The sequence below is a fragment of the Scyliorhinus torazame genome, chromosome 15 (assembly GCF_047496885.1).
Source record: "Scyliorhinus torazame isolate Kashiwa2021f chromosome 15, sScyTor2.1, whole genome shotgun sequence".
Lineage (NCBI taxonomy): Eukaryota > Metazoa > Chordata > Chondrichthyes > Carcharhiniformes > Scyliorhinidae > Scyliorhinus > Scyliorhinus torazame.
Window position 1 is genome coordinate 22,622,377 of NC_092721.1, and position 17,519 is coordinate 22,639,895.

The window sequence follows — 17,519 nt, forward strand, 5'->3', positions numbered from 1 at the left end:
GATCAAAATCCTGGTCAAAGAAGTAGCTTTTAATTGGTGTCTTGAAAGAGGAATGCAAGGAGGTGTAGGGAGGGAATTCCAGAGCCTGGGACTTGGGCAACTGCAGAGGGAAACCGATATCTCCGAGGAGGAGATTATAGAGATAGGGAGGAGTGAAGCCACGGAGGGATGTGAAAACAAGGGGTGAGTATTTTAATATCCAAGCTTTGCTTGACCAGGAGCCCGAGAATGACGGGGGAATGGGACTGGCTGCCTAGTAAGACATGGACAGTATGTCCTCAGGTTTTGGTTGAGCTCAGGTTTAAGGAGGATGGGGCGGCATGTGGCGCAGTGGTTAGCACTGGGACTGCGGCGCTGAGGACCCGGGTTCGAATCCCGGCCCTGGGTCACTGTCCGTGTGGAGTTTGCACATTCTGCCCATGTTTGCGTGGGTTTCTCCCCCACAACCCAAAGACATGCAGGTTAGATGGATTGGCCACACTAAATTGCCCCTTAATTGGAAAAAAAATAATTGGGTACTCTTAATTTTTTTTTTAAGTTTAAGGAGGATAGAATGTGTGCAACTAGCCAGTAGTACATAGGAATGATCGAGTCTAGAGGTAACGGGGGGGGGGGCGGGGCGATAGAAAAACAGATATTTACGGTGTAGAATTCCCTACAAGTTAATAATAGGCTACAGAGTAGTTATTTGTTCAAAATCCTGTCTATTAATAATGCAGTAGTGGGTAGGGGTTTTGAAAAATGTTACTTATAATTTATTTTTTGGACCTGACCTTTAAGCAGATCCAGCAAGTTGGGGGCCCTTTGATGCGCAGCTGATATGTGACATCACTGCCTCGTGCAAACCCTGTGTCAGTGTGGGTAAACAACAACAACTTACATTTATATTGCAGGTTGTGTGCAACAAGTTCAGGAGTGCCCTCTTTTGGGCTCACGGGGTCATGGTAAAGACCCTGCACCACCGGATAGGCATGGTCTAAAACTATCGCAGTTGTTGATGCCCGGACCAAAATGTCACGGAACCAGTGTGGTGCTGTAGCCCACTGGTGAAGGGAGGAGTGAGTACCGGTTGGGAGCATGCAGGAGACCATGGGACAGGCTGCAGGTCTGGCTTGAATCGAGGGGGCCTAAAAGTCAAGGGAGGAGGTGAGGTGAGAGGCGATGGGCTGGGACCAGGGGAATGGGAGATCAAGGGTTTTGAGGCTGGCAATTGCGGTGATCGTGAGAGCACTTTTAATGTTGGATCTAGAGGAATCCTCTTTCTCCTTTTGAGTCCACATTCCTTCGGTGTTGCAAACATTCTGTAGGGCTGGTCTCCCTACATGCTGCCCACGTTGGCTTTGACTGCCTCTTGGCAAATGAGTGTTAACACGTAGAGCTCAGGTGTTAGGAACATCGAAGCAGGAATAGGCCATTCAGCCCCTCAAGTCTGCTCCGCCATTCAACTAGATCATGGCAGATCCGTGCTATCCCCATATCCTGTGATGTCCTTAATATCTCCAATCTATCGGTCACATCAAAGGTTATTGCAAAATATAAAAACTCTTGGTATGAGGGTAAAATATTAGCCTGGACTGAAGATTGGCTGGCAGAGAGCAGACAGTAGGCATAAATTGGTCTTTGTTTGATTGGCAGGATATAATGAGTGGAGTCCTGCAGGGGTCAGTGTTGGGGCGTCAACGTTTTGCAATTTATATCAGTGGATTTGATGAGGGGAGCGAAGGCACAATAGCTAAATTTACAGACGACACAACGACTGGTAGGAAAGTATTTTGTGAAGAAGACCTGGGGGATGCTGATGGACATAGATAGGTTAAGTGAACAGGCAAAAATCTGGCACATGGAGTATAATGTGGGAAAGTGTGAAGTTGATTTTTCTTTTTAAATTGAAAATTTTAGAGTATCCAATAATAATTTTTTTCAATTAAGGGGCAATTTAGCACGGCCAGTCCACCTACCCTGCATATCTTTCGGTTGTGGAAATGAGACCCACCCAGACACGGGGAGAATGTGCAAACACGGACAGTGACCCGGGGCCGGGATCGAACCTGGGTCCTCAGCACCGTGAGGCAGCAATGCTAACCACTGGGCCACCGTGCCGCCCTTGAAGTTGTTCACTTTGGCAGGAAGAATAACAAAAAAGCCAAGTGTTACTTAAATGGAAAATGACAGCCGAAGGCTGAGGTGCAGAGGCATTTGTATGAACTGCGAAAAGTTAGTATGCAGGTACAGCACTAGATTGATACCTGGAATGAGCGGGTTGTCTTCTGAAGATGGGTTGGAAAGGCTGGGCTTGTTTCCAGTGGAGTTTCGAAGATCAAGGGGTGACTTCTTTGAAGGATACAAGATCCTGAATGGTCGTCGTCGTCTTCAGCAATCACTCCCTTGTCTAGCCCCTGAAGAATTTTGTGTTCTTCACTGAGATCACCTCTCATTATTCCAAAGTCTAGAAAATACAGGCCCAGCCTCTTCAATTTCTCCTAAAAAAGACACTCCCACCATCCCAGGAATCCTGGCGAATCTTCACTGCACTCCCGCTATGACAAATTATCCGTCCTTAGGTGAGGAGACCAAATACTCCAGGTGCAATCTAACCAAGGTTCTATACAATTGAAGCAAGACATGTTAATTCTGTACTCCAATCCCCTTGTCATAGAGGCCAGCCTATCATTTGCCTTTCTAATTCCTTACTGCACCTGCTTCGCACGCTTTGAGCGACTTAGAAACAAGAGGCGCAATTCTCCCATCGGGAGACGAAGTCTCGACGCCGGAGTGAAAACCGGAGTGTTTCACTCCGGCGCCGGAGGCCACTCCCAGCCCCCTATTCTCCCGCCCCCGGGGGGGGGGGGGGGGGGGGGGGTGGAGTTGGAGCGGCGGCACGTCATTTACGTGCGCCAGGCCTTGGCGCCGCGTAAAAGCGGCGGCGCGTAAATGACGTCACCCACGCATGCGCAGGTTGACCGGCGCCAGCCCGCACGTACGTGGTTGCCGGCCGACCCGCAAGAAGATGTCGGATGGATCTTGCGGGGTGGCGGAGGAAAGGAGGTCCTCCTTCAGAGAGGCCAGCTCGCCGATTGGTGGGCACCGATCACGGGCCAGACCCCCCCCCGGTGCAGGAACCTGTCTCCTCTTCCCCCCCCCCCCCCCCCCCCCACAGGCCGCTCCCCCAGCGTTTCCGCGCTGTTCCCACCGGCAGCGACCAGGTGTGTACGGCGCCGGCAGGAACCTGTCGTGTTGGGCAGGCTGCTCGGCCCATCCGGGCTGGAGAATCGCCACTCGCCCGCTACAAGTGGTGAGCGGCGATTCTCCCAGCGGCCAGCCGTGATTCTCACCGCGCCGGTTTGGGAGGGGGGGTGGGAGAATCGCGTGCGGATGCCAGGGCGCGTGGCGGGACTCGGGCAGCGCCCCGGCAATTCTCCCACCCACGTGGGGGGGGGGGGAGAATTCCACCCAGGGACTCTTTGGTTCCTTTGGATACTCCCCAATCTCTCACCATTTAAGAAAGAATCTGCACGTCTGTTGCTCCTACCAAAGAGGATAACCTCACACTTATCCACATTATATCCATCTGCCATGTTCTTGCCTACTAGCCAAATCCACTTGAAGCATCTTTGCATCATCCTCACAATACACATTTCCACCTAGTTTTATGTTATCTGCAAACTTTAAATTATTCTTTGCATCTGCAAATAAAGGTCTTGATACATGCATTGGACATGAAGAAGGAATGCCTCTTGTTTGTTCTTACCCAGTGTTTCTGTATTTGTTATGGAATTTGAGCATCGCTGGCTAGGCCAGATTTAATGCCCATCCCTAACTGCATCTTGTAGCTGGTCCACACTGCTGGGCGCTGGGCGCCAGTGGTAGAGGGAGTGAATGTTTAAATTGATGAGTGGGGTGGCTGTTAAGAAGGCTACTCTGTCCTGATTACTGGTGCGCTTTCTGTTGCCATTTGAAGCCTAGGTAGGCCACTAAGCTGCTCACTTGCTAGGTCTGGGACTTTGGATTTGTATGAGGTCTGGGCTGCTCTATCTAATGAACCAGCTTCATACTCTCCATCCTCAATGAATAGCATGGATTATTATGTATTGGTGGCTACAGATTGCCTCTCAAACAAATAGTGTGGCCTCCACAGCAGTTAATGGCACTGCTGTGTACCTCTGCTCATAGGTAACATCACAGAAAGGTTGAGCTGAGAGTAAGACAACCAAGCAGGTTGTCAGGTCTCCAGACAAGTAAGAAAATTAGTGTTTATAAGAAATTAAGTCTAAGAATGTTTTTTTAAGTGTGTGTATATATATATATATACATATATTCATTATAAGAGGTTGGGGAGTGCTTAGAGCTAGTTTTTTCCCTTTAATTTAGGAGTAACTGGATAATTAAAAACTCTTCAAATATTTTTTAATATCTTCTCTTGTCGAAATATAAAATTGCATTTGAGAAATAGCTTTGTTAACGATTGTTCACAGTTGGTTTTTTTTAAGTGAAACAGTTTGACTCTTTTTGTAAAACCTGTTTGGCTGTTATCAAATGTTAATTTAATTTGTAACCGTTCATTCATTTTTTTTTTAAACCCGTCTACCTGTTTAACGAACTCATCTTATTGACACCTTGGGCGGGATTCTCTGAAATGGAGACCGAGTGTTCGCACCGTTGTGAACGCCGTCGAGGTTCACGACGGCGCGAAACGGCCCCTATCCCGACCGATTCAGGGCCCGAAAATGGGCTAGGAGCGGCGCCGAGTCATTTACGCGCGCCAGGCCTTGGTGCCGTGTAAAGGCGGCGCCGCACACATGATGCGGCTGGTGCCGCATAACTGGCGTCACCCGCGCATGCGTGGTTGCCGTCCTCTCCGAGTCTGCCCCGCAACCCGTACCAGCCTCCCCGAACAGGCGCCGGAATGTGGCGACTAGGGGCTTTTCACAGTAACTTCATTGAAGCCTACTCGTGACAATAAGCGATTTTCATTTCATTTTCAAGAAGATGTCAGACGGATCTTGCAGGGCTGCGGAAGAAAGGAGGTCCTCCTTCAGAGAGGACGGCCCGCCGATCGGTGGGGAGACCCCATTTGAGGCCCCCCACCGGTGCAGGATCCCCCCCCCCCCTCCTCCCGCAGGCCGCCCCCCAGGGTTCCCGCGCTGTTCCCGCCGGCAGCGACCAGGTGTGGACGGCGCTGGGGGGAACCCGCCGTTTTGGGCTGGCCGCTCGGCCCATCCGGGCCTGAGAGTAGCAGGGGTGCCGGAGAATCGCCATTTTGGGTGTCTCGGGGGATTCTCCAGCCTGCGCCACGCGGAACTCGACGGGGCCGTTCTCGCCGCTTGGGAGAATCGCGGGAGGGCGTCGGACCGGTGTCGCGGGAAAATTTGGCGACCCAGGCGATTCTCCCATCCGGCACAGGAGCGGAGAATCGCGCCCCATGTTCTGTTCCTTTGGGTCAACCAGTTCGGTTTTCATGTCGGAATGAATGCATCATTCTGCCAAATTTCCCATAATCAATGCACATGGTCTGTTCGGCCCATCCAAATTACGTTTCGGAATTTGTTGTCACCACTTTGCCGAAACCACAGCACCTATATCCACCCTCCCTGCCCCTGTTGAACCGAGATTCATTAGATTCCTCTTTGAATGTTTAGCTGACACAAAATCCCTGAATCTGCTGTTGACATCGAATAGTTACGTAAGTAAGTAAAGTCGCCATAGTCCCGGATGACCAAAGGCTGCTTTTCCCTTTTGAGGGGGAGTGCGAACTAGTGGTGATTTAGCCTGAGGATCACCACACCTCTGGCGAGGGACAAGTTTGAGAATGCGGGACCTTCATGGATAACTCCAGCCGTTACGGGGATTGAACCCACGCTGCTGGCCTCGCTCTGCATCACGAACCAGCCAACTGAGCGAAACCGTCGGATAGAGAAGCCAATGTCACAAACAGACCTACGAAATAGGAGCAGAATAGGCCATTCGGCCCCTCGAGCCTGCTCCACCATTCAACAAGCTGTTCACTATGTTAACGGCTGACGCATACAGGTTGAAAATCCCTTATCCGAAATGCTCGGCGCCGAATGTGTATCAGATTTTTGAATTTTTCAGATTTCGGAATATACTGCGCATGTGCATGCATTGGGTACTGCACGTCCTCCGGAAGCCTTGTGGGATTTCCCACTTATGACAGCACTCTATTTCGGATAAGGCATGCTCAACCTGTATTTTGAATTAAGTTACCATTTTAAAAACCTCCATCTCTGCCCTCTTTCTGTCGGTTTCTGCTCATTGAGATGTGCTGCAGGCTCTTGAAGACAGTGTGGGTCTTGTGTTTGCAGTACCTTTATTGCAAGCTAAACTTTAATTATTTCCAGCTTTGACGAGTCATGCCTTCACCCCCTCTCTCCGCCCCCTCCCCCCCAACACCCATTTTTCTCCCTTAACCACTTACAAGGTAACAGTTTCACAGTTGCTACTTTCTCTCTGGTACCTCATCCAATGAATCATTGCTGGTGTTTGAAAAGCAGCGTCCGTCTAGCTGGTGGGTGACCCCGCCATCATTCCTGATTCCAATCTTATCGATGTCCGTGCCAGGTACCCTTCCACAGGGCTTAGTACATTGGCACATAACCTCCAGTTCCCCAGTGTCACATTTGATAATCTTTATTATTGTCACAAGTAGACTTACATTACTGTGAAAATCCCCTAGTAGCCACACTCCGCTACCTGTTCGGGTACACGGAGAGAGAATTCAGAATCACCTAACAAGCACGTATTCTGGGTCTTGTAGGAGGAAACCGGAGCACCCGGGGGAAACCCACGCAGACACGGGGAGAACGTGCAGACTTCGCACAGACAGTGACCCAAGCCGGGAATCGAACCTGGGACCCTGGCGCTGGGAAGCAACAGTACTAGCTACTGTGCCGCCCTCACCTATGATGCGCTGGGGAATCCCTCTCGGAAGTTCCCATGTAAGGGTTTACCCGACAATTGGCCAGAAGTGCTGGGCTGTGAACCATCCAACAGAAGCGATTCAAATGTCTAACTTCGGATGGTTCTGCCCAGTTTTACCCTGATAATTACTCTGAAAGCGATAGAGGGAAAAAAAATACTTTTAACTCCAGAATAACTATTTTAAAAACCTCGACCTAGCTTTGCACGGGACACCCCACACAAGGATGACCCCCCACCCCACCAACCGATGGAGATTGCCACTCTGCAGAAGTTATGGGCCATAGCTAACAGGAGCAGGTTAACACCTTGTCTCTTCTCCCCCCCCCCCCCCCCCCCCCCCCCCCCATTACAGGCCGTGGCTTAAGCGCCACCTGGTCAGTTTGGGTAGTCACTGACGTGCGAAACGTTCTGAGCCATTCAAAGGACCTTTTTTATTTGTTATTAGCATTGACAGAGATGCCCTGGGGATTTATCACCATGCCTAAAATTAGTCAATGGTTTATCCACTCGCATCATAGCTGAAATGACATCATTATTTCAACATCCCTCAAATCCAAAACCAGAGTAGCGTTGCTGTTGCAACCAGTATAAATCTACTTTCAATCAGAGCTGTTGTTGTGATCTCTCGCCCTGTTTATTACTGTGTTGCAAATCTGACCCAATAGTACCCAATTTAACAAGGTGGTTATGAATGAAGGAGACTTTGTGACTGTGTATCCTAGCCTAACCCACAGAGACTGAAATAACCTCAGTCCTCCTCCTCCCCACCCAACCCCTCAACCCTGTACCTTTTCCAAAGCACCCACTTTTTGTTAAACAATTTCCTTCTACACGGGCAGCACGGTAGCACAAGTGGCTAGCACTGTGGCTTCACAGCACCAGGGTCCCAGGTTTGATTCCCCGCTGGGTCACTGTCTGTGCGGTGTCTGCACGTTCTCCCCGTGTCTGCGTGGGTTTCCTCCGGGTGCTCCGGTTTCCTCCCACAGTCCAAAGACGTGCAGGTTAGGTGGATTGGCCATGATAAATTGCCATGAGTGTCCAAAAAGGTTAGATGGGGTTATTGGGTTACGGGGATCGGTTGGAAGTGAGGGCTTAAGTGGGTCGGTACAGACTCGATGGGCCGAATGGCCTCCTTCTGCACTGTATGTTCTACGACCATGCACAGAGATCCACAGCAGTCTGTACGAAGAACTAGTTATCGCTGAAAAATAGAGACACGCCATTGAAGCTTTTCATCTTGCACTAGTGCCCAAGAGTACCAGTAGTAAAGGGAACAACAATTTATGCTGCATGCAAAGTGAGTACTGGTCGGTTAGCAACTGGGCTCTGATTGATAAAGGCATCGCCATGGAGAATGCATCAGGGGACAGTTAACTGCCCAGATTTTGTTCAAATTCAAACCAGGCAGGTCGACTCTGATTGGTCAAGGCATTGCCATGGGAAATGAACCGAGAATGGCTGTTCCCCAAACATTTGTTCAGTTGAAAAAGGCGCAATGTGTCGACATGCTCCTTCTGTCTACAAAGGACGGGGCAAATATATGTGGCTTCTCGCACCCCAAAGTGAGTCACACTGTGAGCCCAACTGATAATCTTAAATTGCTCTTTATAAATTGTTGTTCCCTTTACTATTCTTGTAAACTGCCTTGATGACTAAAAGGTTTGACAGCATGTATCTTTATTTTAGCAAAACTCAAGTTCTGTACTGCCAAATAACTATTTGAAGAATTAATTCTACATTGGTCCTGAATTTTCTTTTTACTCGGTGGAACCTATGTCCTCATGATATGCTTTAATTTCAAATGGCGTTCCAAATTTATATTCCAGTGTTATTTGGTCCCTCGAATAACTGTTCTGAGCTGCTCTCCATCAAAGCTGTCGGGGTTAAGTTTTGACTCTTTAACAATGGAATCCCTGTCCTGTGATGCCAAGGACTGGTATTCTGCTGCTTCTCTGTATTTCACCCAAAGTTTTAACGTCTGCCCGATGACTTCTTGACCAGAATTATTTTATTCATTCGTGGTACGTGGGCATCGCAGGCTGTGCCAGCATTTACTGCCCATCCTAGTTGCCCTTGTGAGGGCAGTTAAGAGTCAACCACGTCACTGTGGGTCTGGAGTCCCGTGTGGGCCAGACCAGGTAAGGATGGCAGATTTCCTTCCCTGAATGACATTAGTGAACCGGATGGACTTTTACGACGATCGGCAAAGGTTTCATGGTCACCGTTAGACCTTTTTACTTCCAGATTATTTTTTGAATTCAAATTTCACCAACTGCCACGGCGGGATTCGAACCCGGGACCCCACAGCATTACTATGGGTCTCGGGTTTATTATTCCAGTAACAGTACCAGTATGCCATTGCCTCCCTAATTGGACATGGTATCCAATACCTGGACTAACCAGCGCATTGTGCAGGTTAAGCCAAAGTTCCTCTGACCTATACTTCCATTTTAGATTCCAGTTCCAATTCTCTTCCCTCACTTAAGGCAGACTTCCATCTGTTTCCGCAGTTCGTAATTCGCGGAACAGGTAGTTACTCTGTCGTTGGGGTCTTATAGCTTGAGTGGCGCCACTTTGCATCAAGCGTGCCTGACCAGGAGTCTCTCCCGCTCTTACCACCGGTCATTGGCTTGTTGGAAGCATTTGCAGGTTGACCGACTCAACCGGTTTGACCGCATTATGAACGCACTTTCCTTGCCCATCAAGTCCAAGAGCCACATTCCGGCGCCTGTTCGGGTACACTGAGGGAGAATTCAGAATGTCCAATTCACCTAACAAGCATGTCTTTTGGAATTTGTGGGAGGAAACTGGAGCACCCGGAGGAAACCCACGCAGACACTGAGAACGTGCAAACTCTGCACAGACAGTGACGCAAGTGGGAATCGAACCTGGGACCTGGTGCTGTGAAGCAACGGTGCTAACCACTGTGCTACCGTGTCCCCCAGCCCTAGACTCCCCAACAAACCGTAATTGTGTTCCTCTATCTCTGTGCAGTGCGGAATTGGACTATCAGTCCAATCTGGCCTACACAAAGTTAATTGTTTAGTCATTGTGTCAACGGCACTGGAGTTGGGTTCAATCCCTCTGAGAGAGGGAGGGGGAAATAAGCCATGTCCTCCGCCTCTGATTGCTTTTCATTTCCCTTCTGCTTGAAAATGCTGGTATTTGGAGGGAACAAAGTGCGCTGCCCTCACAGTCAAATAGGCTGGCAACACTCATGATGAACAATAACCCTACTCACACCTCTCTAACACCCTTTCCTCCTTTTAAGACACACCTTAACACCTGCCTGTTTGACTCTCTGCGCTAATAACCTCTTGGTGGGGTTTTGGTGTCAAATTTAGTTTTATGAACGACCTTGGGATTTTTTATTGTGTTAAAGGGTGATTTGGTGGAAGGCTGCATGCGAGCCCGGAACCTCCATCACCATGCGTGGAGGGGATTACTGTGCATGATGGGGCGCAGGTGAAAGGTGCACATAAATTGACACAGAGCATTGCGCGCAACAGGAAGTGGCGTTTGAAACAGACCAAATCAGTGCATTCAAAATAAATGAACCACAGAACGAGACAGCGGGAGTAGTGGTCAAAAATGCGGATTTTAAGGGCTAGGTAGGTTTCAACAAGGAATTTCAGAGACTGGACCCCTGGCAGTTGAAGACATATCGTTTCCATTAACCTGGTGAAGGGAAGGTGTGCATGATGCCTGAGCGGGAGGAAAGGAAAATGTGGAGGGGTTGGACTGTTCCGGGAGGCTACAGAGATGGGAGCGGAGGGAGACAGTGGGACAAGGATGAGAATTTTAAATTCTGGGTGCTGGGCTGGGCTTGAAACCTGTGCACGTCAGTGAGGAACAGGCTGGGTGGGACTTGATGGGCGGTGGAAGAAAAGCAGATGGGCTCTGGTGTGCCGACGTTGGTAGGAAGTGGGATTCTGGCCTGGAACGCCTTGGAATAGCTGAGTGCAGAGGCCGGAGGCGGGTGCAGATGGGTTACAGCAGTTGATGAGCTGAAGTAGGAGCAGAGGCAAGAAATGGGATGGAGGCGTGATTAGGTCATCTTTGCAACTGTGGGGGGTCTTGGGTGTGCCTGTCTGAAAATGTCGGTGAGGCTACCAAAGAAACCACTTAAGTGTTGAAGGAATGTTGAGGTTCAGCCCGGGTCCCAGACATGAAGACGGTGCCTTAACTCTCGAGGCATTCCAGTGGAATGTCTCCTTTCAGCACTTAAATTAGGAAACTCTTTTTTTTCTCTTCCAGATGCAAGTACAATAAAGGAAACAAAAACATTACCGTACACAAGGAATGTTATCTATGTAGCTGCTATGGGTTTTTAAATTACTGCTCAAGGGCCCTCTGCGTGGCTTAATGCATCACTGGTGTTGCTTTACAATGCAAGTGTGAGCTGTCTCTGCTGAATCGCTCAGGGCAGCAGACGGAGCATTCCAATGGATCTCCGGATTCCTGCACTGGAATTTCCTTGGAGCTGATGTACAGTGGGAGAGGGGGAGGGTGGTGGTGGTGGGGGGGGGGCGGGGGGGGCAACTCTGGGAACAGTAGAATCTGTACTCCTCACAAATAAGGATTTGCCCACTGGAACAATCCATATGGATATCGTGTTCCTTGGTGGTGTGCCCACCTCAAGTTCAATCAGCCGCAGGGTGAGAAAAGGCACAAGTGTATGTATTGGAAGCAATTTCTCCGAAAAGTGTTGCTCGTAACATAAGGATTTTTGAAGTGATCTGCCTCCTCACAATAAGAGGTTAATCCAGCTAGTTAAAAAATGTTTGCTTTTATACAGCCACCTTCCGCTGCCATAGGACCCTCTCTTCCTTAATACAAATTAATCCATCTTCAGTTCTTCACACAGTCCTGTTGCTTGCTTGCTGGCAGCTACAAAATGGAGGAATCTCTCCTCCATGGTTTTGCGCACAAAGCACGGATGTACAGGGCGTGTGCTGTCAGTGTACGTGCCGGATGCATGACCTTCTCACTGCCTCTGGCGGAAAGACTCCATCGTTCATAATTAAAGGCCGGTCGCGGACGGCATTCTTTTTTTTCTTTGAAACCTTTTTTCCAGTTTATTTTTTGAAGTTTGTGACTTTTTACTACAGTAAATTAAAACAATTTCAGTTGAACATGCGCTTCTTTACATTTACACACAAACATTGTTTTAAATATATTCCCATTTCTTTAGAAATGTAAACAAGTTTAGAAAAAAGTACAGTCTTGTTTTTACTTTACAAACTTTAGATGAGATGAAGTAACTTGTCAAACACACACAATGTCGCAATATTTCTTTCTGGTTCCACTGCATTGCACTATCCAAACATCCAAGTCATCTCCTTCTCCATTCTCACCAAAAGCACCTGGTTTCCAGAGACCGGCAACATAAAGTGATGACTGTAGGTTTCTTCCCGTGCTGATATGTGTCCGCCGTATTGACTGACCTCGTTTGATCGGTATTCCTCGCCGACAAACCTGGCCTGGCTTCTCTCTCACTGTCCAGTAACTGCATCCACCCAGTCACCGACGGCTGACCACCTCCCGGCCGGTACTTCACGTCGTGGGTGTGCAAGAGGCCGTTGAACAGCTTGACCACGGAGCCACAGGTCGCATATTGTCGATCGGTGGCAGGGAATGAGCCAAGCAGCGCGCAGAGAACAAACGTAGTAGCGGAACTCCAAGCTGGGACCACCACTGTTAGCATCAGTCAGTCAGCCCCTGTCCCCACACGCCCGCGCGCGTGGTGACCAGCACACAGCCCAGCCTTACGCCACCCAACCCCCTCAAACACCGCAACCAATCGCGGACTGCCCGTGGACGGCATTCTTAAAAGCTGTTGGGGACTTCATCCCGCGATCGGGAACGCCACAACCGATCATTCCCCGACCCTCCCAAAATCCGTCCGTGACTCACCCTCGGGTCACGTTCCTGAGTTCTCGTCACCTCGAACCATGCAAGTGGCATGCATGTGTTAGCTAATTCAATGACATTGCTAGTCATAGGTTTTGGTCTCGATACGTATTTCTTTCTCTGGGTAGCAGGCATGTCAGTTTTTTGGCACGATACAAGTTATTACTTTCAAACCACTGATTTGAAATAAAGACCCCCCAGGTGTGTGCGTGCAGTAATTGCATGCTCTTTTGCCCAATCAGACTTGTTGCTTAATATGTTTAACACGCTGCTTTTGGAAGTTTAGTGAGGTCACATGAAGAAAAACCGATGGCGTTAAGATACAAATCCTATATTCTAGTAACAATGCTGCAAATCACATGACATTTTCCGCGAGAACACATCTCGGCATTGCTGCCTTTTCCAAAAAGAGCTCTTTTGTAATCAGTTTTTGTTTGAATCCCAGTCCTATCATAGCAAAGATTTTTACAGCACAAACAGGCGATTTGGCTCAATATGGCCACGTCAGTGTTTATACTTCACTGAAGCTTCCTCCCATCTTACTTCATCTCTCATATATCAACATATCCTTTCAATTCGTTAATACAAAAGCAAACTGCTACGCATGATGTAAGTCTCAAATAAAAACGGAAAATGCTGTAAATACTCAGCAGGTGAGGCAACATTGGTGGAGGAAAAACACGATGAACATTTCAGATTGATGACCTTTCATCAGAGGTGGAAAACGATGTGAGGCTCTTTTCTCCCAAATGTACTTATCCAGTTTTCCCTTAAGTGTATGACATGTGTCTCAGAATTCTCGGTCGGTGGGTGTCATGTGAGAGTACCTTTAAGACATGGATGTTTAAGCAATGTACCTTTAAGAAAACAGTGATGTCAGAGAGTGGGTGGAGCTGAGCAGTTCAGCCATTTTGAAGTTTCAGTTTGGAGGAAAAGAGCTTGGGGAGTGTCTGTGTTTGCAGTGAGCTGGATTTGCTGTGATCTCTGCCATGAAAGACTATCTCTGGATCATTTGGGTGATTTAACCTCGTAATAGGAAAGCCTTTAACCTGATGTGATTCTGTTTAAAGGTGTTAAGTCTCTTGGAAGTTTGAAGGAACATTTTGAGGAATTATTTACTGTTGTAATATTTTCGGAGTTATCTTTGAAGTAAGGGGTGTTAAGAGATCCAATGTTTATTTAAGATGTTAAGTTGAGTTCATGGAATAATTGTGTTTAAAAACCCACGTGTCCATAATTGTAATCCCACACCTAGGGAACACGCCGTGTGCTAGGAAAAGCAACAAATACATTAAAGGGGGGTTGGTTGAACTCCATGATACTTTTTTGGGTTCTGAAAACGCCTCGCCCATAACAGTGGGTCTTCCCAAAACCCAGACAGGATATTGCCCTCCGATAAGAATTTATAAAGGTTAAGGGTAAGAACTGAAATTTTACCTTTACATTTCGAGACTTTGTTGAACAAACTGGGCCAGAATTTACTGCAAATGTAACAGTGAGGCTAATGGCTCTCCCTACTATTCACACGCCGCAGGTCGCACAGAGTGAGGCCAGATGCTCAGGGAAATGCAAAACATCCAGAGGTTGCTGTCTGCCATTTCACCATTCCACCATTAACTGCCTGGAAATTCCATCTCGGCTTCCGGCTCTTCTTTAAGATGCATTGTGAGGTTACTGTGCTGGCATTGTTGCTGTGATTAACCTCGGCGCTGAATGTTAGAGTTTTCTAAGTACCCTTATAACAATGTCCTAATTACCTCCAGACAGCCTCTCTGGCATTGAAAATTGCCTTCCACAGGCATCACGTCTAATTCCTTCAGCTTTTTAATTGTCGGAGATGGAACGTTTAATATACTTTTTAATTTCTGCCCTTTTGGTTTTTCTCTCTTAATCCAATCCTTCTTTTCCCTTTTTTATTGCGATTTCTGAACCTAATTTAGCATTACGTTCAATATTCTAATCTACCCTCCTGCTTCAGACTCTGCTGTCTATTAACAGCCTTTCAGTCTGATTGGTTATGGAGACGTTCGGTCCATAGGGGCCCCAGATACCCTGTAGAGGATGCTGTGCTGCACCCTACCGATCATAAAATATCTTCTTTACCCCAATTCAGTCACATAACCACTCAGACATTTTATCTCCATGCCACAAGGTCGCCTCCAATTCCATGCATCTTAATTTTACCTAGTAATCTCATACATAAGAACATCACAGACAGGACCAGGACTAGATCCCTTGCGCCCGTTCCACTATTCAATAGGACCATGATTGAACTCCTTTCACAGCGCTTTCCACCGAAACCCCCAAATTCTTGTGATTCCATTTGCCCAAAAATCTATCGATCTCAGTCTTGAATGTATTCAGTAACTCCAGAGCTCCATAGGATCGAGAATTCCAAAGGTTCACAACCCTCTGAGTGAAGCAGTTTCTCATCATTTTAGCCCTAAATTTTCAGGGAGCTAAATGGTCAACCCCTTCTCTGGAGACTTGTGACCCCAAATTCCAGACCCTCCAGCCTGGGAAATAACCTCTCCACATCTGTCATCTTATCCATTTCAATGAGCTCTTAAAGAACAATACAGCACAGGAACAGGCCCTTTGGCCTTCCAAGCCTGCACCGACCATGCTGCCTGTCTGAACTTAAACCCGCTACCCTTCCAGGGATCACATCCCTCTATTCGCATCCTATTCATGTATTTGTCAAGACGCCCCTTAAAAGTCATTATCGTATCAGCTTCCATTACCTCCCCCGGCAGCGAGTTCGAGGCTCCCACCACCCGCTCCTCGTATTCCTCTCGACTCCAAAGTTTGTAGGCCCATTCTCCTCATGGGCTGGCCCTCTCATCCCAGGAGTTAATTTATCATACAATTTACAGTGCAGAAGGAGGCCATTCGGCCCATCGAGTCTGCACCGGCTCTTGGAAAGAGCACCCTACCCAAGGTCGACACCTCCACCCCATCCCCACAACCCAGCAACCCCACCCAACACCAAGGGCAATTTTGGACACTAAGGGCAATTTATCATGGCCAATCCACCTAACCTGCACATCTTTGGACTGTGGGAGGAAACCGGAGCACCCGGAGGAAACCCACGCACACACAGGGAGGATGTGCAGACTCCGCACAGACAGTGACCCAAGCCGGAATCGAACCTGGGACCCTGGAGTTGTGAAGCAATTGTGCTATCCACAATTCTACCGTGCTGCCCGTTATTGAACGTCTGTTGCATTCCCTCGAAGGTGTATTCTTCCTTAATTAAAAAGACCTAAACTGTCCACCATACTCCAGGTGTGGTCCCGCCAAAGCCCCTCTAGACATTTTTTATTTTAAATCTATTATTTTATGGGCCTTTGCTGTCCCTCCCTAATCACCCCTCAGGTGGTGGTGGTGATGGTGAGTCACCTTCTGTGAGGCACTGCAGTTGTAGGTACACCCACAGTGCTATTAGTAAGAGTTGTAGCAAGACTGATCTACTCCTGCACTGTCGCATGGAACCATATCAGAAGCCTACTGAAAATCCACGCTTTTGATGTTGTTGCTTCATATCTATTCACTAACTCTGATCAAAGAACTTCGGCAAGACACCTGCACTTTTCTTTTTCTTTAAGATGCTAATTCTTTTAAGTTGTCTTACTCCTGATGGAATAAATATTTTGAAAGCTGCAAGGTACTCTGGCTTTGTGTTTTATGTAACATTAAGGTAGTTTTGATGACAAAGACGTAATTCAAATGTTGTACCGACGCTGTCTGTTCTCTTTCAGGCACCAAGCTTAGACGAGAAAGTAGACTTGCATTTTATAACCTTTGTAAATGTTGATGGATATCTGTATGAACTGGGTAAGTGAATCTTTCTTTTATAATTCTTTCACTAGATGTGGGTTCACCGGCAGTGCCAGCAGTTGTTGTTGCCCGTTCCTAATTACACTTGAACCGAGTGGCCATTTGAAAGGGTGACTAAGAGTCAACCCACACTGCCGCAGGTTGGGGGTCACATGTCGGCCAGACTGGGTATAGATGGCAGATTTAAACTTAAGTTCTTCAAGATGTTATGGTGGGATTTGGGCCCATGCTCCTCCAAGCCTCTGGGTTACTAGTCCAGTGACATTCCTACCATGCCACCATATCCTCCTACGGTTTGGTTGGGTGGAAAATAAATGCAAGATTGTAATGCTTTAATAATCATTCATACACATACTTGTCTATAAGTCACCTTATAATTCCCTGCCTCCCCCTTCCCATTAAAGGGATCACAGAATCCCTAGTGCAGATGGAGGCCATTCGGCCCATTGAGTCTGCACCGACTCTCTGAAGCCCACTCCCCTGCCCTATCTCAGTAACCGACATTACGGGGCAATTTAGCACGGCCAATCCGCTTAACCTCCACATCTTTGGACTGTGGGAGGAAACCCACGCAGATACGGGGAGAAAGTGCAAACTTCACACAGACAGTCACCCAAGGCCGGAATAGAATCCGGGGCCCTGGCGATGTGAGACAGCAGTGCTACCACTGTGCCAGCCTGGAATTGAAAGAAATTATTTAAAAGAGACTCCTAGTTGCTTGCCAGGTTGTGCCAGTAACACTTAGAAAGTTGTCTTTCAGTGAATTGAAGTCTGAGTACATTCATTTATTATGTGCTTGCTGTTCATTTGCTTCAAATGGACGCACTTTA

The 17,519-nt window shown here is 47.9% G+C and overlaps 2 protein-coding genes across 3 annotated transcripts in view; one reads left to right on the forward strand and one right to left on the reverse strand.

Moving 5' to 3' along the window:
* Positions 1–17,519, reverse strand: part of commd6 (COMM domain containing 6) — a 138,988-nt gene that overhangs the window by 72,022 nt on the left and 49,447 nt on the right. The gene's annotated exons all lie outside the window — the stretch shown is intronic.
* Positions 1–17,519, forward strand: part of uchl3 (ubiquitin carboxyl-terminal esterase L3 (ubiquitin thiolesterase)) — a 72,102-nt gene that overhangs the window by 36,666 nt on the left and 17,917 nt on the right. For both annotated transcript variants that reach the window (XM_072476162.1, XM_072476163.1), the window contains exon 5: positions 16,611–16,686. In XM_072476162.1, coding sequence (XP_072332263.1) covers positions 16,611–16,686 — 76 coding nt within the window. The remainder of the gene's footprint in view (positions 1–16,610; positions 16,687–17,519) is intronic.